Below are 23,286 nucleotides of genomic sequence, written 5' to 3' on the forward strand. Positions count from 1 at the left end.
AACTGTTTTCCGTGATACGAAATATAACGTTCCTGTGAACAAGTTTTGAAAACGTGAAATCGTTTCTTTATGTCTACAAGGGACAAACTACATATCAAATAACGAACCTTGCCATCTGCCTGGGGCAATCATTACAACCCTTAGATTTTTAGTTTTGTAACCTTAATTGTACCTCACCTAGGTTTTGACTAATATGTTTTAGCTTCTAATCCCATTTCGGATAAACAAAATCTGTTTAAGGTTTTGATTTAAAAAGTCTTAAAACCTCTAAGACTTGGCCGAGTTAGGAATATCTGCTCGATACATTGACATACATTCTACCGATAGACACAAACGTCCATATAAACTATTTGTTGAAAATCTGGAGTTAGAACTAAAGTTCGCTGCAGCCCTAATTGCTAAAACATCAATCGTCGTCTAACCAAACTTTTTAAACATGCAGTGCTAAAGCGCTTTAAATAGAGTATAAGGAAAATGGCAACCAAAACCAAAATGACATGAACTTACTCTAGATTTCACACCACGGAAGTGACACAGTATTTATACCTACAAATATCAAATACTGTATTATTTAGTAGTAAGATACACAAAAATGATAAAATTAATGGATATGCGTTTAATTTACCTCAAATCAAATATGTTATCATAAAACAAATTATAATTATTAACAAGTATATATTTTAAAGAAAAATCGTCAAAACCAAAACACCGTTTCACTGAACCGATTTTGATGAAATCTTGACTGTTCCCTTAGTTAAAATGAATAAAGGTCAATGAAAAAAGAATGATCACAATCTGATAACCAGTTTCAGAGATATATTTTGTGGATAACCATACACACATAGCTATGAAATTTTAAGCCCTACTATATTACTATATGTAAAAATATTACAATATCAATAATATTACATACATAGGTATGATATACGGATTGATAACTTCGTTTTGTAAGTCGATTAAAAATTTCAAACTGGTTAAACGATTAAACAAATTAAAACCGTTTCTAAAAACACCACATAAATCTGTGTTCATTCGCATATTTTACCTACCACTAATTTGGTAATGGAACATGTTTTCGTCTATAATAGTTGTACATGGCATTGCATTAAATATGAAAGTATTTTTTCGATTTTTATTTTACAATATTCTTACCTATTTATTCACTTGAACAAATAATTAGTTAGGTTCACTTAGGTTCTTGACTTATGATTTTAGTTCATATCCAGATTTACACTTAAACTAGAGCTCTTATATTGTGAGTGCCGCTTCGTACACAACCACACGCTGTCATTGTTGAATCCATATTAATGGCAGGTGTACAGATTGCAGTGCAGTTCAATCGAACACACTGAGTGTGCGGAACGTCAAATGTAATGCGTAGTACATATACTTACATCGATGTTAATAATGTTTTTCTATTAAGCTCTGGTTTCTTGGAACAGCAGTGCCGTCACATAACGGACGAATTATTTGAACACAAAAAGACGGCCGTCTTTACGGTGACAACATGTGGAAAGTACCAGCACCGTTACGGCTACCAATCAGTCGAAAAGAAACATGGACGACCTTGATGTAGCATTAATAATTAACTTGGAGGATGAGCTCTCATCAGAAGAAGAAAATAGACGTACGAAGTAAGGTGATTTATTCAAAACTCGTATTACGGAAGGTGCATTTGGAATTTAAGTACGTCGCCGTCGACAAAGCAATGATGATAAATTCAGAGAATACTTTCGCCTAACACCAATATTATTTGATTACGTACTTAACTACATAAGGGATGATTTGAGTTACAAACCATACAACAAACACAAAAATCCAATAAGCCCAGAACAAAAACTACGTATACTTGTTAGGTAAGTTCCTTAATCAATACAAAAACATTTTATTTTATGCTATGTTTATTTTAAATTATTTATTATTATTAGGTATTACATTATGTTTGATCTTCTGTTTGCGAATTTAATTATATTTGTCCTTGCTCATCTAACGATTGCCTGGATGCTCATCCACTGTAATTAAATGAGGGCATTTTGAGAAGGAGCTACGATTTGTGAATGAGCACTAATAGTACTCGCAGTACTCGTGATGGACATTGGTGAAGGAACTTTTTACTAACAATCACTATTGCTAGTACTAGATCTTGGTGGCTGGGCGCTGAAGGTGCTGCTTTGAGGTGAATCATTAGAAATATGGCGCAATTCAGCGTTACCAACTAATGACCCAATTTGCATCCTTAACTGTACTTGCTCGTACCTTGGAAGCTTTTTTACGATTTTTGCTATAGAACTAAAGAAGAGTTCGGTTTCATCTAATTCAGTTGGAGTAGAATTTCGATTAACAATTTGCCTCACTAAGTTTAGGCGTTCTTCAGCATGTGCATTATTTTTCCGTTTCTTATGACTCTTAGTATTCATTTCTTTTTTATTATTATTATTATCACATATAAAATATTTTACTTCCTGAGTATTGGATTGTGTTCCTTCGCTTGTATTGTGAGTATTTTCCATTATTATACTTATGTCTTCTGGGTTTTGTGTTCCTGCGCTGTTATCATAAGTATTTTCCATTATTATACTGTCTTCTCGGTTTTCATCTTTAACATTCGTAATACTGCTTCTTTGTGACGAAGGAAAGCTGTCCAAGAATGACAGAAGATCAGACCTCTTCTTCGCTGCTTCTCCGCTTGAACCAGTACCAGGTTTTCCTCTTCGTCGAATATAATAATCTCTTATGTAACACCATCTCTTGGAGCAATCAGTATCTGTAAAGTTTATTTTATTTCTAGGAACGTATGTCATATCCTTGTACAAACTACATTTCAATTATAGTAAATGTGGATTAATTACATATTTTTTTTTATTTTTTATTTCAGGCACTTGGCCACAGGAGAGTCTTATCGTTTAGTAGCCTTTCATTATCGAATAAGCCGTAGCTGGATAAGCGCCATAATAAAAGAAGTTAGCACAGCCATTATCAAGAAAATGTTTCATTTAGTTATACTATTGAAGAAAAGATCATCAACTCAAAAAAATTAGTGACCAATATTTATTCAAAAGGAATTTTCCAAACTGCATGGGAGCGATTGATGGTAAACACATAAAAATGTAGGCTCCTATCAACATCATTATATTATAATTACAAGGAGTTTTATTCAATGGTATTGCTAGCAGTTGTCGATGCGGATTGTAAATTTACTGCCATCGATGTTGGTTCTTATGGAAGAGAAGGAAATACCGGTATTTACTTAAAAAATAAAATAGGGCAAAAGATAAGAAATCATACATTCAATATACCAGAACCGAATGCCTTACCCAGAACAAATGATGTGATACCACATGTTTTAGTGGGAGACGATCTTTTGCTCTTCAAGAAAACTTTATGAAACCCTATCCAAGACTGAAATCTGAACATGATTCATCAAAAGCCGTATATAACTACCGATTTTCACGAGCTCGAAGAATTACTGAAAATATGTTTGGAATTTTATGTGCTTACTTCAGATTGTTTTTCGTACCTATTGCTACTGCTCCAGCTATAACAGACAAACTGGTAGTAAGTGCGTGTATTTCATATAACATATTACGGGAAGCAAAAGTACTGGCTCCAGGTCAAAAACATTTTGATGATCCACTTCCATTTCCTACTGAAAATCTAATACCTCTGGAAAATAACAAGGTTCGAGCCCAAATGAATCCTACACTAATACGGGAAACATTTAAAAATTATTTCAACGGACCAGGTGCCATTGAGTGGCAACACAATTATAAGACTCAATATTAAACTATACTTACGTTACCTAAGTAATAAGATAAATGTAGCCAATGAAGTATAATATAAGAACTGTAATGTGAATTGCAAATTATAAACCTTCAGATATTGGTACTTACCTGTCTTATTTAAAATTTTCCCAATTTGGCGCCATAAATTCTGTTTCAAATGAGTTTTTCTGTACTCTTTACTTTTTATATTATAAATAGCTTCATGGGTACGCACGAAACCTATTAAAATTTCATCATGCTCGCTACTCCATTTGTAGTTGCAACTCATTTTGTTCGTCGTCTGGTTAAAACTTATAACAATACAAAAATGGCTTCACCGCTATCGAGAAAAACGGTCAAAAACTATTCGACACCGACAAGAGCGTCGTCATGCAAATGACGGCACCGCTTTTTGACGTTACGGTGACAAATACCGCTCTCTAGGTCTAGGAAACCACGCCATTTTGTTTACACAGACAATGTTCTAGTGACGTGATACACCGCTGTATTATGACCGCATTATGACAGTACCGCTGTTCTAGGAAACCAGAGCTTTAGTCTCCGCCAAGTTAACCGCCGATCAAGATAGATAAACAAAAAGACGTCAAAATGTCGTCTTGAATCCATAAAAAGTTAATTAGATTAAACAAGTTTGGCTCGATGATTAAGCTTATATTCTGAGGCTCATATAATTATATCTTTGCATTTAGACAGATACGCAGAAAAAACCTAAATTTGACAAAAAAGTACCTATGTTTATCATTGTTCTGAGGTTTGTATACAAAAGACATGACACTTGCCAGCTGCTGCGTACAATTCTTGTAGCTTCTGTTTAAGGCGATACCTCAAGGTCCATTTTCATACATTTTGTTTCGGCTTTAATCTGGGTAATTAAACTTGTATTGGCAAGTAAAGAATTTAAATTCACGTCACGTCATATTAAATTTTAAAGGCCGAAATATCCATGATTATTAATTATTTTTACGTTTTTCTTTCAACTGCGAGAACTAATCACTAACTAGACGTGAATTTAAATTCTTTACTTGCCAATACTTGTTTAGTTACCCAGATTAAAGCCGAAACAAAATGTATGAAAATGGACCTTGAGGTATCGCCTTAAGTATTTTATTTTGCTTTGTCTATATCTAAAATAACTTAGTGGTTAGCCGTTCTTAATTTTTTTAAATGTATCTTAGATCATCTTAGCTTATCTTATTTTTCATGATTGCACCATTCGGGCTGTTTATTTTTCACATCTACTAGCTTTAATTCACATATTTCCTTACAGTTCCAGGATTTAAAATACTTTTTTGCAATCATGGATTCCCCTTTGCCATTGGAATGTTAGCCGGCTAACATGACAGCTACAAGACATTACGCGCGTCGCGGGGATTAAATTTATTACAAAATAAGGTTATTTTGTCACAGGAATATAACCTTATTATTTGTTGTATAATAAGGTTGTCTTTCTGTGACACGCGTAATGTCATGTAGCTGTCATGTTAGCCGGCTAACATTCCAATGGCAAATGGGTCAAAACAAAATATGGCAACATTGATCATACATGTCATGTTTGACAGTTGAAACTTCAAAGACCAAGATAAATCTAAAAAACATAATATTACTAACATTATTAAATCTACACGCTCTTTTCGCTCGTTATTATTGTTGCGTGTGTGAAGGAGACAAAATAAATCAATACTACGGATTTTTATTTTTTACAGTTTTAAATTTTCACTAAGAATTCCCAAGTAACGTGTCTTGTCTCTATTCTTATAAAATAGCAATACTTAGAAGTCTTACTTAAATGAGTGAATTCTTTTTGTCTACGCCAAGTAAAGACGTCAATGTTTGTTTAAAATAATGAATTAAACGCCTCATACATCACTTACATATAATGGATCAAAATAATCGTGCACGTAGAAGTGACTTAGATATAGACAGTTTTCGGAACGATGAAGCCGGTTACGACCGAGCTCGTATGCGGAGACAATCTGGAGGGTTCGTGGATTTAGGAAACGAATCACAATATGGCACAGGAGGACATCAAGCATCAGGGGCTAATGAGATTTTTGCGGACATGCAGGTATTAACTAATTCTAAAATGAAGCTCATATTAAAATAACCATCTACACTTAAGATAATCCTTTGTGTCTTGGCTAATAAATATCATTTACATTTGCTACATAGTTATGTCAAGCCAGTGGTTTAACAACTTTAGTTAGATGTCAAGTGCTATATTTATAACTTAAATAAAATGATGTAATGATTATATTCATAATTCATGACTCACATAACAATGTTGATGCATTGCAGGGCGATGTTCCCTGGTGGAAGTCAAATTTCTTCATATCACAACCAGTACTCTTTGGCACATGGGATGGAGTGTTTACATCATGTCTTATTAACATATTTGGTGTTATTGTTTTTCTACGATCTGGTTGGATGGTAGGGCAAGCTGGCTTAGTTGCTGCCATTACCATAGTCATTTTTACAGGTAATATATCACTTGATTAAAAAACCAGTATAATGTTTATCTATATTGTATTTTTCTTTAACATGTAAAAATGTCACAGAAAGAAAATGGTAAAAGGTAATCAGAAAGAAAGATTTATTGCTAGCACAATTTTAACACAAGGTATACATATTTTACTGCGAAAGTAAATACACAACTTGTTTTGACAAAATAACTAGCGATGGTATATCTATATTCTTTATTAATATTATTCTTTGTGTACCTTTTTTCTTTATCTGTAGTTATTTCTTTTTTAGTTTTTGTGGCATTGATCTCGGTTCTATCAGCAGTAGGAATATGTGAAAGATGCAGGATAGAAAGTGGAGGAGTTTATTTTCTAATAGCACACACACTTGGATCAAGAATGGGTGGTGCACTTGGTATCATCTATTGTTTTGGACAGGTGACACATTTATATTTTTATAGCAATTTTTTTTTTAATCAACCAAGCTTTAATCCCCTTAATTTCAGGACCAAAGCAACTTGTTAAAGTTTTCTCTGATAAATAGTTACCATTTCCCTTATTAAGAAGTGTCTTTTTTCATAAAATAAAAAACGAATGGATACTAATACTTTGTTTATTTTACTAGTAATAATATTTTCATTTATTTCTAGGCAGTTGGTTGTGCACTAAATGTATTTGGTTTTGGTGAATCAATGGCAGACTTGGTGAGTGCAAGCCCTACCAATGCATTTGCACCAAGAGGTTTTGCCGTAGCGGCAGTCCTATTACTTGGTACAATTAATGTTGCTGGAGTCAAATGGGTCATAAAACTACAATTTCTTCTACTTGTTATTATACTGATGGCAGCTTTTGACTTCTTTCTTGGATCACTTACTACTATCCCAGGTATGACTTACCTTATTGGTTTATTTATAACTAGCTTTTGCCCGTGACTCTGCCCGCGTTATAAAGTTTTTCAGGCTAAAGTTTTCCGTTATAAAAGTAGTAGTTTCCCGGGAGCCTATGTTCTTCCCAGGGTCTCAAACTGTCTCCATACCAAATTTCATCTTAATATGTTGGGTAGTTTTATCAGTTTGGACCGGTACCTGAGATTAAACAAACAAACAATCAACCTCTTCAGCTTTATATAATAGTATATATGTAGCTATAATACATTTATAAATTTTATTTATATAATAATTTTTTCAAAGATTTTATAAAATCTTCTTTGTTTGCCGTTGGAGTATATTGTGTTCATTGAAAATAAAACTGTTTCAATCCAGACTACAATATACAACAATAATTACAATCACAATCTGACAAATAACAAACGTATTTTGCAGGCAGTATTCAAGGACAGTTTACTGGCTGGAATGCCACTACAATAACAAACAACACATGGTCAGATTATACAGATAATTACACATGGTTTAAATGTTTTGGTGTGTTCTTCCCCACAATTACTGGTATATTGGCAGGCATCAACATGAGCGGAGATTTGAAAAACCCCTCTGTCAATATTCCTAGTGGTTCTTTGGCAGCTATAGGCACTGGGTAAGATTTATTCCATAGTTTAATTATCTCATCGCAATTGCTAAATACGCGAGAAATTGCAGCGGACGCGCCGTGAGTGAGCAACGTCTTCGACTTACAAAATTTACAGTAATTTTTTACACTCTTGTACAACAACTCTTTCAATTATCTTATTAAATTTTCTGTTATTTTTATCAAATGAATATGAATGTCATTCAATGAAAATTTTTGCTGTTTTGTTTTTGTGTACTTCACACTTTTCTCTGACCATTTAACATATGTATATTTCAGGACATTTTTATACTTAATGTTTATAATAACATTAGCAGCAACTGTAACGAGAGAGGCTTTATTGAAGAACTTCTCTATAACAGCGGATATATCGGCTGTAACAGTTCTATTATTAGCGGGCTTGTATGTTAGCTCTATGAGTTCATGTCTCGGTGCCATGTATGGTACACCGCGGGTGCTGCAAAGTATTGCAAATGAGAAGGTCATCCCAGGATTAGAAATACTCGGACATGGAGTAAGTTCCATTATTCTCCTTTTGCATGTTCATGATCGAAATATAAAGAGTCCAAGTTATGGTAACCATTAAACAGCATGTGACCTTATTTCTGCCAAGTAGCATAACACTAATGTAAGAAGTGAAGTACACACATGCTTTGAGTTTTATTAAAATATTTAAAAATACATGAAATATTTAAGAATAATAATTATATTATGATAGCTTATAACCATAGTATAAATGTTAAAATCTTATAAAAAAAAAAGAATAATAATATTATTTATTCTTATTTTATGGTTGAAGATGTTTCAATCTTCAATTTATGTTTCTTAATTTAGCTTTCTTTTATTATTTTTTCTATAATCAATAATCATATTCATTAATTAAAATAATTATTTAAAAATATAAATATTCATTCCATTTTTCAGAGAGGGCCTAATAAGGTACCAATTTATTCAATGGTAGTAGTGGCTATTGTCACAGTGACGTTCATTATAATTGGAGACATAAACAAATTAGCGCCAATAGTTACCATGCCATTCCTCATCACATACGCTAGCATTGATTATTCTTATTTTGCTCTTGCTCAAACCTTTGATTTGCAACACAAACGGGAAATGAGGTATGTTTTTTTTTATTTCTCATATCTATTTTTTTAATCAGTCCAAATGATGCAGTATATTTTATGATACACCATCGCCAATAGAATATTGAAGTGTTGTCGCATGTCACAATTATCACTTAACAATACTGTAACATGATCAGGGAAGGAACAATTCACAACAAAATAAAAATCTAATTTATTAATTTAAAAAAAATACTATTACTATAGTTGTTTTTTTATAAATTTAAAGTGTATATTTGAATTAAAATTGTTAACTTTATTCCTTCTGTGAATATAGTACAGTTACCGTCGTAAATTATATGACCTATTTTGCAAATAACTTGAAATTTGTTTTTAAAACCAAGTTTTAATTCCATTTAAATGTTATAATTTGGATATCTCTTATAGGTTTCAAGGCCACTCTCAACGTGATACTCAAGTTTACGGTGCCACAGGCAGTGACCTCGACTTATTGTTTCCAGAAAGGATCAGACACAAGACTGTTGGTGTATGTTCATTAAATTGAAAATACTATTGTAATGCTACAATTATCTTACATTGTTTATTATCATAATTTTAACTCAATTTCATTGCAGGACTTTACACCCTCTCCAACAGATTCTGCAATAATGAATGGTAGAATGTCAAATGGGGATGTTAGTCGGCCAGAAACTAATGTGCATTCAAAAAATAAGAATTGGTATTCACATTTGTGCAATAGATGGCTTTCGTTAATTGGTGTAAGTAAATCATTAAATCTATAGAAATGTGTTCATAAGTATGACAAAATCGTACATATTGTGTGTCTGTACATTCAATATTTTTTCACAAAAAACCTGGAAGATGTATTGAGTAGCGATAATAAAACATAAACCAACTTCTAAAATTTTTTTGTCTGTTTACTCAAATGTTCGTTGGCGCCACTCGCCCAAACCAGATTTTCAATTCAAAACGATGTTATTATATTTATACATAATATAAATTGTAAGTAATATGTTTCTACCTTCCTGTTTGCCGGAGCATGCGCATAAGCGCCTTTGTGTACGTATGTGTCTCTGAGTGTGTGCGGCTTATACACAGGTTCTGTGCTTCATATTTCTCTTTATAATTAATAATTTTTGAATAAATTGCAAACGCGTTGCGCATTATATCATATATTTTATTTACAGGTAGCAATAAAATTGCTGTTAATGTTCCTCGTACACTGGGCGTATGCCCTAGGCTGTTTGACTATCGTGTGGCTGGTGTGGCTGTACATCGGCGCGGCCAACCCTGCCGTGAAACCAGGACGCGCGTCCGAGTTCCGGTTCTTCCACTGGTTAAAAATTTCATTCCTGCAAGCGATTGGGTATGTATATACTGTCAATTTTTTTTTATTTGCTGTCCTAATTGGTGTTAATTTTGCTTTTGATTTACATATTCTTTACTTAAAATTTGTTTCTACCACTTTGACAATAGTTTACATTTTTAATGTGTCTTATTTTGAGCTTTAGACTTATCTAAATACGAAAAATAAAGTAATACTACAACACTATTGTCTTATACAAATTTATGCATTTTTCGTTTGTTTTTTTGCCTGCATAGTATCTCTATTTTTCGACTATTATGTAGTACCAAATATAGTCAACAGTCAACGCAGATGAAAAAAATTATAATTTTAATGCTAAATAGAGCGTTACGAACAGCACGTACATCGACTTGTAGTGTAAAACTATTGCTGAGTGTAAAAGCACTGCTTACTAATGATTATAATTTGTAGAAAACGTCAGCTGGAATATGAACAACTTGTTGTGACGCCGGTACATGCCGACATTAGCCTTGAGCAAGAAAGGCTGAACGACGACAACGAAGACTTCGCCTCCCGCCGCCGGTACCACCAATCCACAGCACTGCAAAGCCATCTTGTCAATGTTACCAGCTAATTACACCAGATTTACATTTTGTTAGCTGCTCTTCTGACAGTGTACAGTGTAGACTCTACACTGAACAGTATTCTGGAACCTACGACATGTTATATACGCGCCGATATTTATAACAACTTAAAGTAGAACTGAAGTAAAAAAAATCACAAGCACTCAATGATAGCACATTTTTAGAAAATATAGATGTTTTTTGCCAAACTTTAGACATTCTTGTATCTTGGGTGTATTTTTTTTTTACCACTCTGATTGGCTATAGTATCTTTTGTTTCGATTCTCTCGAAAGCTAAAAACTTTTGCAAAATGTCAAACATTACATTTTCTACATTTTTTCAACTCGGAAACTATAAATTGCCTTTAAAGTTTATAAATTTTTCCTTGGCATAAAGATTTAAACTTTTAACGTTTTTATGTGCAAGAGCAAATTTTTTAATTTAATTATATTAATGTACAATTTGACGACAAAAATATTTAATGATTTCTTATATTTACGCGGATGTTAAACTATTGAAATAAAACTATTTTTCTGGATTTTATTGCGGTTTTAATAGTATAATTTTCTCCCAACTTTTCGAAGACTGCAACCTTCATGGTCTCTGACTATGAAGATTATAGTATAAAAATCCGCAATAAAATCCGGAAAATGTTTATTTTAATGGAAAAAATATTTGACTACGTAGGTGCTTAAGGACGGCAATAAATGATTAAATCTTGGAAGTCCTATATTTAAAAAAATGCATTATCTGTAAAAATCATTCCAAAATTATTTTTAAGATTTGATTTTCTCATTCCTTTACTTTTCATTTCTGTTTTTTCAAGTAAACCATAAAAAACGGTATTTCTTCTGTAACATGTAGATATTTCTAGATCTTCCCCATTTAGATCATTATACAAATTTCAGACAGCAAAAAGTATTGTTTTGTTAATTTAAAGTACAGACCATTCGGCGTATCTATAAATATTTTATATTGTGTTAATATTTTATCCAGATCTCACGGAATACTTGAATTGAAAACACAATTTCAACGAAAATAGTATTTAAATCAAATAAGTAGGTGCCCATACAATAATAACATTAATTATAATGTCCTAATACTTTCATAAGTAATAAATAAGTATCAAAAAAGATTTCGTAAATAATAATTATAAAGATTTATTTTAGGTAAAATTTATTCTGGAATTAATTATTTAAGATATTGCTTCTATAATACTAAGCTGGAACTTTTAAAAAAATAGTATGCCTCTAATTGGTCGACCGTCAGGCTTCGCTTATAAAAATATTTAGCAACTATAAATAATGCTTGTAAGGCAAAAATACTTTTTAAATACTTACCCCCTTATTCATAAACGTTTTTTATCTAAGGACGAAGTAAAGCTGTGATAACAAGCCTGTTTCTCAGTGCCCAACGGCACTGAGAAATGGACATAGGGCCGTTGTGATTGGTTATTATTGTTGTATTTCAATATTAGCCAATCACAACGGCCCTACGTCTACGCACTGCGAAGACTGCCATGCCGTCAGCACTGAGAAACAGACTTGTTATCACAGCCTTACTCGGTCGTTAGATAAAAAACGTCTATGAATAAGGGGGATAGACGCTAAAATAATACAAAAATAAAACCTCTAGCAATACGTAACGTACATTCATACTACATCATGTTATAATGAAAAACTAGTTGCAAATGAAAAATGACTGATTTTTTTATTGAAATGATGAATGTGAACTCTATTTTTTGCTCTTTATTATATTTAATTTACGAGATTATGAAACTATTTATTATATGTACTAATTTTAGGTAACAATTTTATAATCTTGTCAAATAAAGATATTCATAAAATACTAATAGCTTATTTTATTGCGCCAATCTTGTACTTATAGCGTGGAATAAGTGATAAGTATTACTTATATTTTATGCAATAAACAAAAAAAAATATCAAAACAATAATACATCATATAGCCTAACAAACATAACCATAACATAGCCACATGTTCTTTTTCGTTTTAAAATTTGAGTTCTCAGTTGTAACTGGCTCGCTGGCTTTGTTGTATTGCGTCCGCGTTACGACCACTGCTCTGAGATCTCGGGTCGGGCAGAGTGATATTTGAGTCCATTCTACTCACCATCAGCTTGAAATAGCGATAGGCTCTATCCCTATTACATCATGAGACGGCACGAACTTGGCGAAAACATGGCGTATTGTTTTTATTTACCTGGTCAGGCTTAGATATTTTGTGCCCGGTATATAATTGTTAGTCGAGCTTCGGCTAACGTCAGCGTAGGCAAATTCATACAAAACGATTGCTACCGTTCAGACATTTGGCGAGTTTGAAGAATATCAATGCAAGCGACCAATATAGACGAGTTTTGTTGAGCTGCCCTCACGTATTGCGCTGTTAGTTTGATTGTGTATAAATAAGACAAGTCAACGCAACCAACTACGAGACAAACTACTCCAGATAAGTCCTATACACGGATACCTTAAATCGGCCAACGAGTCAATCGACACCGAGTGATGGCAAGATAAGACAAATGTGCTATCTACATTTTGGCCTTCACTTGGCAAGTCTCGGCAATGTGTAAAATATAATTGCTTATTTAGCCCACCAAAGGCGTTACTGTGTAATGTTGTTATACAGAATTGCATGGCAAAATACCAACAAAATCATATTAATAATAATAATAATAAATCAGTTTATTGTCTTCTTACACAAATGATAACATACATATACTTACTTATACTATAATAAAGACAAAAGGAAGCGGCTCAGCTTGTGCTGACCGGGACAGTAGTTCCGAGCAGCGCTGGTTTTCAGTATAATATTGTATTTTTCGTTCCAAGAAACGTATACAGCCTCCATCCATGTATGTATATGTCATGAACATCAACCGCGATCATTAATTGTCATCATCATTATCAGACTATTACAGTCCACTGCTGGACATAATTATTATTGTAGAAAAATGTATAGGTATCCTGAGCGCCTACAAAGCTTTAAGCTCCTGTTTTTATTAAATTACCTACTGTTTTACTCATAGAGTTATTAAAAATTGGGAGAGTTGCCAACTTTATATATTGGAATTATAATTATTTATATGTAGTTTTAAATGAAACAAGGAAATAATAAATTTAGATCACTCGCTTTATTGTATTTGTATGCAGTAGGTACATAAGCATTTGGTTATATTTTAGAAAAACTATGTATACCCACTTACCACGGGTTAATTAGTCGTACCTAATAATAAATTGTGAGGGCCAAAAAGCCTGAAGGGACAATGCGTTTTTTTTCTACTGTTATTAAATACTACATTCATAGAAATTAATGCTTAAAATTATAAATGACATCGGGAAATTTAATGCACCAAAATATTCTCGCATTCAATTTGTGCGTCTTGATTTGTTTGAGTCAATGTTTGATATATTTTGATCAGAATGGCTATTATTTAATTCTCGTTTTCATTCGAGTAATATTCAATTACAATTTATCTATATGTTGTATGTATAGGTATTAAATATTAATACAAATAATAGGTACATTATCAAGATACAACTTTATATTGTATTAAAAACATACGTAAAACATAGATTATTTAAAAACCTTAATTAAAAGAAATATACAGCGCAATTTCGCACAAGTAGGTATCTACATAATAGTGCAAAAAATATTTGTACTTATTTCAAAATAATTTCTCCTTTTTTGAAAATGAGGCGTATCTAAATCCTTAAATCTACTGGGGTAAAACATTGAGTAAAACTGTATATATTAATCTATGAACCAATCGTGTAACTGCTTCGGTATGTCTTGGTTTAAGTATATACTTCTATGTACTTATAAAGAACCAACACTCCAAATGGTAATAAATCGAATATCCTGATGATGAGTTTTTTTTACTATAACAGCAACAGAGACGTGTGCAAGCACCTTTACCAAGGATTTTTTTGAAATTAGGGCACTCTATTTTACTTCCGCCCAGGGCCTCGCATCATTAAGGTTGCCATTGGATATAGCGTTTATTGAATTAAACGGTTTTTAAATTAAATGTTTATTTAACAGTACGCAGAAGACATTCTATACATAGACAGGCTATCAAACCGTACACACATTACCTTTAAAATAATTGAAAGCTTGGAAACGAATACTTATTTGCAAATATAATTTTTTGGGACATCTGGCTGTTCATATCTCTTAATTTTTTGTAGACTTAGTTATGCGATCTTATACTAGTATTTTCTCTTGATATCCCTCATTTGACTTGAGTTAATTACCAGTCCTGTGCTTATAAAAAATGCAATTTTCTGGCATGTTTTTTCTATTAAGTATGTCTTTATATCTATAGTAATAACGTAATTCCTTCATTGTAAATTAACTGATTGTAATGGTCATTCATAGATTCAATGAAAAACGAAACATCAATTTTTTATCTTAGTACTCATTATACATCATTAAGGGGATCGTAAACAGATATTATATGTATATTTGTTCTATCTTGATGTTTGAATCTCTAGGGCGATATGATTAATTAGAGGGTACCTATCTATTTATTAAAACAAGTTATTCATTATTGTGCCCATAAGTGCATTCCTATAGGCAGGTACATTATTCATAACGCCTTGTATACGAACTTCAACGCATAATTCAATACCTAGTTATTATCATATTTATTGCCCCCATAAACTAGGAATCTTTATACTACTTGGGCATTATGAAAAATGCTCATAAACCATTTGGTCCATAACATATTTAATAAAAGATACCTATGCATAATAGGTACTTATTATATTTTGAAGTTTCAATTTAATATTAAATTATTAATGAATATTTCCCGAATGATTGTGATGATTTTGCATAATATATACAAATGCTAAACGATGTCGAATTACCATGATAATAAATAAGTTGTTGGTATGCACACACCATTTGCCTTATCAACACACCATGTAAAGGTAAAACTTATAATTATAAAGTATTATATATTTTACTCAATTGACTTAGGTAAGTAGGTATGAAATACATAAGCGTATGTCTATAACAGTAGGCAATAGTAGGTCCCATTGTATGTAAAATTTAATAAACAGATTAATGTATTTAAAATTGTCATTAAACTCGATACACAAAATTACGTCTAATTACCGTTATCGTGGCTTTTTAGCTTGATGAAATGTTTTACAATAATTTATTATTAAATAACATACCAATATGAAAAACCTTATATAGACATTAAGTTATTAGATTCCAGGCAAATATTTACCCTGCTTTCATTCTGTTCAAATTTTTATTATTGAAGATTCTACAATTGAACAAAATAATGGATTGTGTCATTTTTTAACATTTACGTGTGGGTTACTTGAAAACTTTTAATTAATTCTTAAAGATTATTTACCTAAGTAACTTTTATAACATCTTTTTTCTTGTGTTTAGAGTTTAGACACATTAATTATTGTACAGTTGTAGTACAAATTCCGTATGCACTATAATAATGTTATGAGGAATCTAGCTATAAAATTGAAGAACTTAAGAAGATCGAGGAATGTCACAAACATAATAATAATATTACTAAGGAATACTATGTACTTTTAAAGTACATTGTACAGCACACAAGGTACCTTACCTACGTTTTGTTAAAGTAGGTAATAAATAATAATATTCCATCTTATTAATAAACGTGTCATAAATTTGATTTTTTACTAAAGCATTACCCTCTTTCTGCAGTAGGATACAAATTCAAAATAAAAATACCTTGGTAGAGTCATTACGCCGATTTTGCGACCACTTGCCTGAATGGATTTCATTCATTAGAGATAACTTTATACATACATATAAAGAGTCCTCCATAAATATTTAAATAAGTAGTTGACGAATATTAAGTATATTTTACTAAATTTTATACCAACCGCTTAATCTAAAATAAAAAAGGCGCCCAATTTACATGTTAACTAAGAGGTGTAAACAAAAAAGTCTTAAAAATAAAAAGTTAACTTATTAAAAATTAAAAAAAAAAAATATTTCTTATTATAAGTTGTTATGTTATATGAGGTGTAGTTACTTTAATTATGCAAGTATTTGTTCATGAAGTACAATTAATGGCAGTTTGCGATATAAACTAACAAGACTAAGAACGAAAAAAGATTATACCATAAGATCCCTAACAAATTTAATAAAAAAAATGTATTACTTATCAGGTGACTAATTTACTATTTGTATTAATTATTATGCGATAATTAATTCCATTTCATTTAAATAAAAAAATAATTCTATAACTATGACCACCGGTGTGTTCACCGGTGGTCATCAACTGAAATAAGTGATCGTTATCTAATTTTGGCTATTATTGCACTTTTCCACTATTTTTTCATAATTTATGAATGGAAGTGCGAAGTTTTAGATTTTATTTCACAGTAAGACTATATTTAGGACCAATCTGTATGGTCGCAAATATACTTATGTTTTGAAGTGTCTAAAGTTAACAATTAAATTAATAAGTCGTTAACCGGCGCAATGGCTCATAAAAATAAATTAAAATGACTTAAAAAAACTGTTTATACTTAAATAAGAGGGTAAATCTTTGCCCCCTTCGTTTCTAGCTATTTGTAAGTAGTCATTAAAACGTATTGTAAATTACTTTATGAATTTGACAAGATTATCATTTAATAATTATAATTATGTTGATCGACGTTCATAAATTTATACATTTCTTGAAGTTATAACGATTCCACCGGACTTTGCATTTTATTGTTGAGTAAGTCAAAAATTATTAAACTTTCAATTTATTAACTTTTGATATTACGAGGTAAGAATACTCTATAACACAATTATCAAGAATTGGGTACGCTTTAACAAATTGGATAATGACGGTAAAATTATTATATAAATTATAATTATATAAATTATAATTCGTGCGATTACAAATATCTACTTTGAAACAACAGATGACGTTTAAGGTAAATTACTAGTATAGTAGTATATCTTCTTATTTTGGGACTTAAAAATATGCCTTGATCATATTATTATATTATTATGTAACATGTAAGTACCTAATTTAAACCAATTAATATGCGAAAAAAAAATTGTATGTTTGGTCCCCCCAGGGCAATATCTTGTACCTATTATAATTATTTTAGCACCTATTGTACCTATGTATTTTTTTAAACAATATTCAGGTAAATTGTTCGTAGTGATTCCCTAATCTTCATTAAAAATATGTTATAGCAATAACAATAAATGGAGTGGTGGGTTGAACAATGGACTAGCATGTTATTACATTGTATGTTCTTAGTTTATATAAGCTATTTACTTAGGATGGACATAAATGTACTTGTATGCAAACAAATATCTTTATCAAAATATAGAAAACTGATACGCAAACAATAAACACTTTAAGAGAACGAAAGCGATAAGCGTGCTTATTGCAACCGATTCTTAATGTAATTATCATTCTTAAAATATGTAGAAGAAATACATACAGTTTTGTCGTGTTGCAATTGACATTGCAAAAAGTAGTTTGTTCGTGACAAGGTAAACGTAGAAAACCGCACATCAATGTCCATGTTCCATTGTTCAACCAAACATCCTGCATTTAAAAAAAATCTGCTAATAATCTCAAACAGTGGCGTTGCTAGTAACAGCTGATACCTGCAGCGTAGAATTTATAGGTGTCACCTTTGTAATATTTCATTAGCGTCACCCCATGACTACTGCCACTACTGTTAATTATTATGAATGCCATCAGATCGGAAACTTATTTGGAATCAATGTCTGAATTAAGGCAATGTTTGTCTATTATAGAAGATACTTATATCTTACTTATATTATAGTATAATATAAGTAAGATATACCGTATTTAGCTACGCCACTGAACTAACTAATATGTGAATAAGTAAATCAAGAATTACCTACTTCCTATTTATAATAAAGTAATAATTATCGACGGTCGTGTTCATAGAATGCCACACTCTATCATGCAGTATAGTAGGTAATTATTGATTATCCAAACACATTTTAAGTATTTAATATTATGACACCTATAAATAGGTTATAGTTAAATAATAATTACCGAAATATTTGTTACGTGCGATAACTTTGAGTCATTATTTCAGTATTACAACATAAACAACAAACATTCCAATCAATGTAAAATAAGTAGGCCGCTTATTGACACAAGTAATTCGTAGTGCCAACCGAAGCTCTGAGTACAGGCTATCTTAATGGAAGCAGTGTTAATGTTCTTACATGCCATATAAGCTCACGTATTTAACCCTGAAGGATAACTAGCTTATCCACAGATCATTAATCTTGACATTTTCATATCGGATGATATTGGCAGTCAAATTAAATATGCGTCCAAACCCAGACCACTCACGTGTAATGGATAATTAATTTAGTAGGCAGGGCTATTGTAGGCGTAAGTCGCGAGTGAATTGAACATCTATATACTGTTTGTGATACTAAGTAGTATTTCGCAGGCACTACAATTTTTCGTTTTAAATTATGAAAAGTCAATATAATTATTATTCTATTTGAGGTTTAATTTATATTATGTCACAGGTTGTAGAGCGCAAATGGTTCTCTTATTTTTTTATAATTCAAAGAGTGAAGCTCCTATGTTAATATAGGCCAACGTGCCGCTGCCATCAGGCTAGCTACTTGGTCCTCTCATTATATATTTGTAAGGAACAAAAAGATATTTGGTATTCATTTTAAATCTTTAAATTTTTTAACAAAAGTCTTTTAAGCTCACATAACAATATTTTTATGAAAGAAAAGTATTGCTATGATAACAAATAGGCCAGCGTGATGGACTAACATCTAAACCCTCTTAGTTGCCAAGCAGTATAATACAGGGCTAGTATTATTATTACATAAACAAAGTAAGTAATCTATCTTGTATATCGAAGTACATAATAATGACTTTCGGTTTTGGTTCGATGCTTATAATAATTTCTTACAACTAAACAATAATTTAAAACTTATGTCTAAAATATTTACAATTTATAATAATAAATACGATTTATATTATTTAAAAAGGATCTATTTTTATAATAATTTATATCCTACTTTCAAAGCAATAGGTAGTGAATTTTATTTAAGCGTATTAACAATAGTTTCTAAAAGGTATTTTGTATTCAATACATATATAGGGCTTGTGTTTTAAATCACAACTGGTGGACTAAGGGAAGCAGGTTGGTAGAGGTACTTATTCCAAAATCCACCCATCTTTTCAGAACTTAAAAGAGCTCTGCACATATCCTTTTGTGTACATCTTCCATGAAAACGTACATTACATGAACCTTTTCACGGAAATTATACTATAAACTATTTAAAGATATTTATCGTTTTAATGAAGAATTTAATCTTTAACCCTAGAAGCCTAATATTTGTCATTTCGACTAACATAGCGCGCACTTTTTGCTCTCCTTTTCCAATTATTAAGTGTACAGTTTTGGTTCTTCGTGTTGACTCCGTCAGTCGTAAGAAGACTTGTTCATTTTGTACTTTCGCCATAGTAATTTGTATGTATTATTTTATTATTTACCTCTAGATCCAAGTTTTGCTCAAAAACGACTGAATTTTAACCAAATCATCACCGATGTTATAACGCCTTTTTATAGGATTGTGGATCCTGACTAATGAAATCATTTAAAATTAGATACATAATTGGTTGTTAGTTTAAATATAAATTTTAAATTGTCACCGTTTTTAAAACATATTTATTTAGATTATTAATACTTTTATTGAAATACCTATAAAACAAGCATAATAATTGTTGTAAGTACCTTAAAAGACTTCGAATATAATATAATAATCGAATCACTAATGAAAAGTTGTTCGTAATGTATAGTAACCAAAGCATTCATCGATTAAATTGTCTAGAATTACAGCAAAGCATTATGTTAAAATTATAGTTTGCTAAACGAAATGGAGAATATGCGAAAAGGTAATAATCGGTACCATTTATAAAGGTGGCCTTCTTTCAATTTAGTGATTCGTTCCAAATGAGGTCGATAATTAACTTCGCATAGGTTTATGTACAGTATAATTATCCTACAATACTGCATTTTTAATAAAATTAAACTTGTTTCTCGCTTTTCAAAGTTTCTTAATTTCCAGAAATTCTTTGCGTAAAGTAATTTATAATACAGAAAGATATGACGATAAGCAAATTAAAAAACCCAATGGAATATCCATACTTATTATAATAAATGCGAGCTTTAAAGCTTACTCCGTACGAAGAGGCTATTAAGAAAATTAACACCTTCCAAGATCGGTGATTTCTTTTGGTTCTCAATAACATTTGTGACTGTAGAATAGATGTTGATGCGGGTGTTCCGTGTTATAGGTATATAATATCTATGTTAAATCATATTCGAAAACTTTTTGTACATCAGATTATTCTTACTGATTCATAATTTTCAATAATATATACCATATCCATTTTAATATAATTTTTAACACGGTGTCAAGTGCCTAGCTGGATTAAATATCCAATGTTAATTCTCTAATGTCAAATATGTACATTGTTTTAAGTACCAATTTCATAAAGCCCTGATTGCAACAATACAATTGTTCGAAAATCCTAGTTTCAATTATGTTCTCGGAAAGAACCGTCGTTGTAGATACGAAACTTAATAACCTAACTACTAGACTTTGATTAGACTAGATTAATTTGACTTATTATATAATTATATTATAAATAACAACATAAATACGTAATATTAGGTTCGGATTAAATGGATAAATATTGAGGTACTTTATAGATTTGCTTCGGCTGGTCCATCGGTTGTGTTAGACCCTGTATATGTATTAGGTACTTACTTACGCGTTTATATATTATTTAGTCTTTATAAGTAAACGAGAGGAAGGGATCATTTTAATGCTACACAATTCCTACTCGTTGTATTGTTTATTGTAGTCGCGTAAGTTTACTGCAACCTCATATCTACTTAACCACACTAGACTATCATTGCTCTTTTTAGCATAATTAAGCACCTATGTATTAAGATATTTTGAGAAGGTAATAAGGACAGCGCCGTGACCCAGTATTACCACTTACCATACTGCATTATTGTGCGGATCATATCACCAGACAGTGGTGAGCACCTTTAGGTACTTATAACCGCCGATACAGTCGTTTTGCATTCCCCTTTGTTCTTCGCGCTGGTCGAAAGGAGTATGCAACCCAGTTAATATTACGTGCTATAAATTCGGCCAATGTGTAACTGCGATAAAGCAATGGATAGAGAACCACACGTTCAGACGTCAGGATGCAATAAGTGTAGGTCGACAGCAACGTCCCGGCGTTGGATGCGCGCGACGCGCGGCTGTTGCATGGAGTGCAGCGGCTGCGCGACGTCGCCCAGCAGCGCGGTGTCCTCGGCAAGCGAGTCGCCAGACCCGTAGCCGCGCTCCTCGGTCGCGTCGCCCTCACACCACGACGCGGAGCCCGAGCTGCCGGAGTGCGACCCGCCTGCTTCTGCCTCTGTTTCTATCTCAACAGAGCAACTCGCGCACACTTCTGAAATGTCAGGTCATGTTTGTTATTTATATTTTCTCAATTGGTATATTACGACGCATCCATTGATTGTAATAGACCTAAAAGACGACGTTGTAATGGTTGAAATTTTTAATTTTCATTAGTATATTGTGCTTATTTCATGACACAATTTTGTATTTTATTCGTGAATAAGAAGTGTATAAGGGCAATTCATTGAACAGTTAGCGTAAGCTTATGTATCACATACTATCAAGTAGGTAGATTATATCTATTTATTTACATTAATTTAACAAAACCTAGCTTTTATGAGCGTTTTTTTTTTGTTAATTATAATATCAACACTTTCGTTCCATTTATTTCAAGAGGCATAAATTAATTAGCAATATAATATAATATCAGCCCTGTATTATACACTGTCCCACTGTTGGACACGAGCTTCCTCGACTACTGAGAGGAGTTAGGCCTTAGTCCACCACGCTGGCCTAGTGCGGATTGGTAGATTACACACCCTCGAAATTCCTATAGAGAACTTCTGAGGTATGCAGGTTTCCTCACGATGTTTTCCTTCACCGAGTAGTAATAGTGGCTTTAGGGCGCGTAAAATAAAAATTACTTTTTATTAATATTTATTTTGTTTCAAACTTACATTTTTTATCTTACATCTACGGCTTAAGTAACCTATTGTAAAGTGTTATTTCCAAGTAGATAAGTTTGTGGTTTAATTTGGTAATGCTATGTCAAAATGACCCTGTATACTGACCACACTGCACCTGATGATAAAAAGAATAGGATCCAGATAAAGTGTCGATTAACAAGTTATCATTACCTCTCGCAAGTCGACACAATTATATCCGCCCATACAAAATCGAATGAAGCATCGAATACAAGCTGATCAGAACGCGACACACAGGAATCGAAAATCCTGTGTCTTCCTTATAGTAGTTCCTCTTTCTTGTTGCTATAATTTCTGCATCTTCAAAGGTAGAATGACTAACTTGATGACGGTATTTTT

At 31.9% G+C, this 23,286-nt stretch overlaps 3 protein-coding genes across 3 annotated transcripts in view; 1 reads left to right on the top strand and 2 right to left on the bottom strand.

Moving 5' to 3' along the window:
• Positions 1-1,916: 1,916 nt before the first annotated feature.
• LOC115448369 lies at positions 1,917-4,224 on the bottom strand. Its single transcript, XM_030175780.1, has 2 exons — positions 3,891-4,224; positions 1,917-2,764 (listed from the first exon to the last, which is right to left on the bottom strand). The coding sequence occupies exons 1-2, from the start codon at positions 4,048-4,050 to the stop codon at positions 2,115-2,117; spliced, it is 810 nt and encodes a 269-aa protein (XP_030031640.1). The 5' UTR covers positions 4,051-4,224; the 3' UTR covers positions 1,917-2,114.
• A 1,168-nt stretch (positions 4,225-5,392) lies between these two features.
• Positions 5,393-11,695, top strand: LOC115448358 (solute carrier family 12 member 8). Its single transcript, XM_030175768.2, has 11 exons — positions 5,393-5,847; positions 6,078-6,258; positions 6,534-6,679; positions 6,892-7,126; positions 7,564-7,774; positions 8,045-8,279; positions 8,690-8,883; positions 9,274-9,373; positions 9,462-9,605; positions 10,035-10,213; positions 10,625-11,695. Exons 1-11 carry the CDS (start codon positions 5,659-5,661, stop codon positions 10,785-10,787), a joined length of 1,977 nt encoding a protein of 658 aa, XP_030031628.1. The 5' UTR covers positions 5,393-5,658; the 3' UTR covers positions 10,788-11,695.
• A 2,211-nt stretch (positions 11,696-13,906) lies between these two features.
• The window catches only part of LOC115448363 (potassium voltage-gated channel subfamily KQT member 5), a 63,510-nt gene continuing 54,130 nt past the window's right edge, over positions 13,907-23,286 (bottom strand). The window contains exon 15 of the mRNA XM_030175773.2: positions 13,907-22,295. Coding sequence (XP_030031633.1) covers positions 22,033-22,295 — 263 coding nt within the window. The 3' untranslated portion in view covers positions 13,907-22,032. The remainder of the gene's footprint in view (positions 22,296-23,286) is intronic.

The sequence above is a fragment of the Manduca sexta genome, chromosome 25, assembly GCF_014839805.1.
Source record: "Manduca sexta isolate Smith_Timp_Sample1 chromosome 25, JHU_Msex_v1.0, whole genome shotgun sequence".
NCBI lineage: Eukaryota > Metazoa > Arthropoda > Insecta > Lepidoptera > Sphingidae > Manduca > Manduca sexta.

Coding starts and splice junctions, on each gene's coding strand:
- LOC115448369 (XM_030175780.1), bottom strand. CDS start 4,050: ATGAGTTGCAACTACAAATGGAGTAGCGAGCATGATGAAATTTTAATA. Junction 2,765..3,890: donor GAAAATTTTAAATAAGACAG/GTAAGTACCAAT, acceptor TAAACTTTACAG/ATACTGATTGCTCCAAGAGA.
- LOC115448358 (XM_030175768.2), top strand. CDS start 5,659: ATGGATCAAAATAATCGTGCACGTAGAAGTGACTTAGATATAGACAGT. Junction 5,848..6,077: donor AGATTTTTGCGGACATGCAG/GTATTAACTAAT, acceptor GATGCATTGCAG/GGCGATGTTCCCTGGTGGAA. Junction 9,374..9,461: donor TCAGACACAAGACTGTTGGT/GTATGTTCATTA, acceptor ATTTCATTGCAG/GACTTTACACCCTCTCCAAC.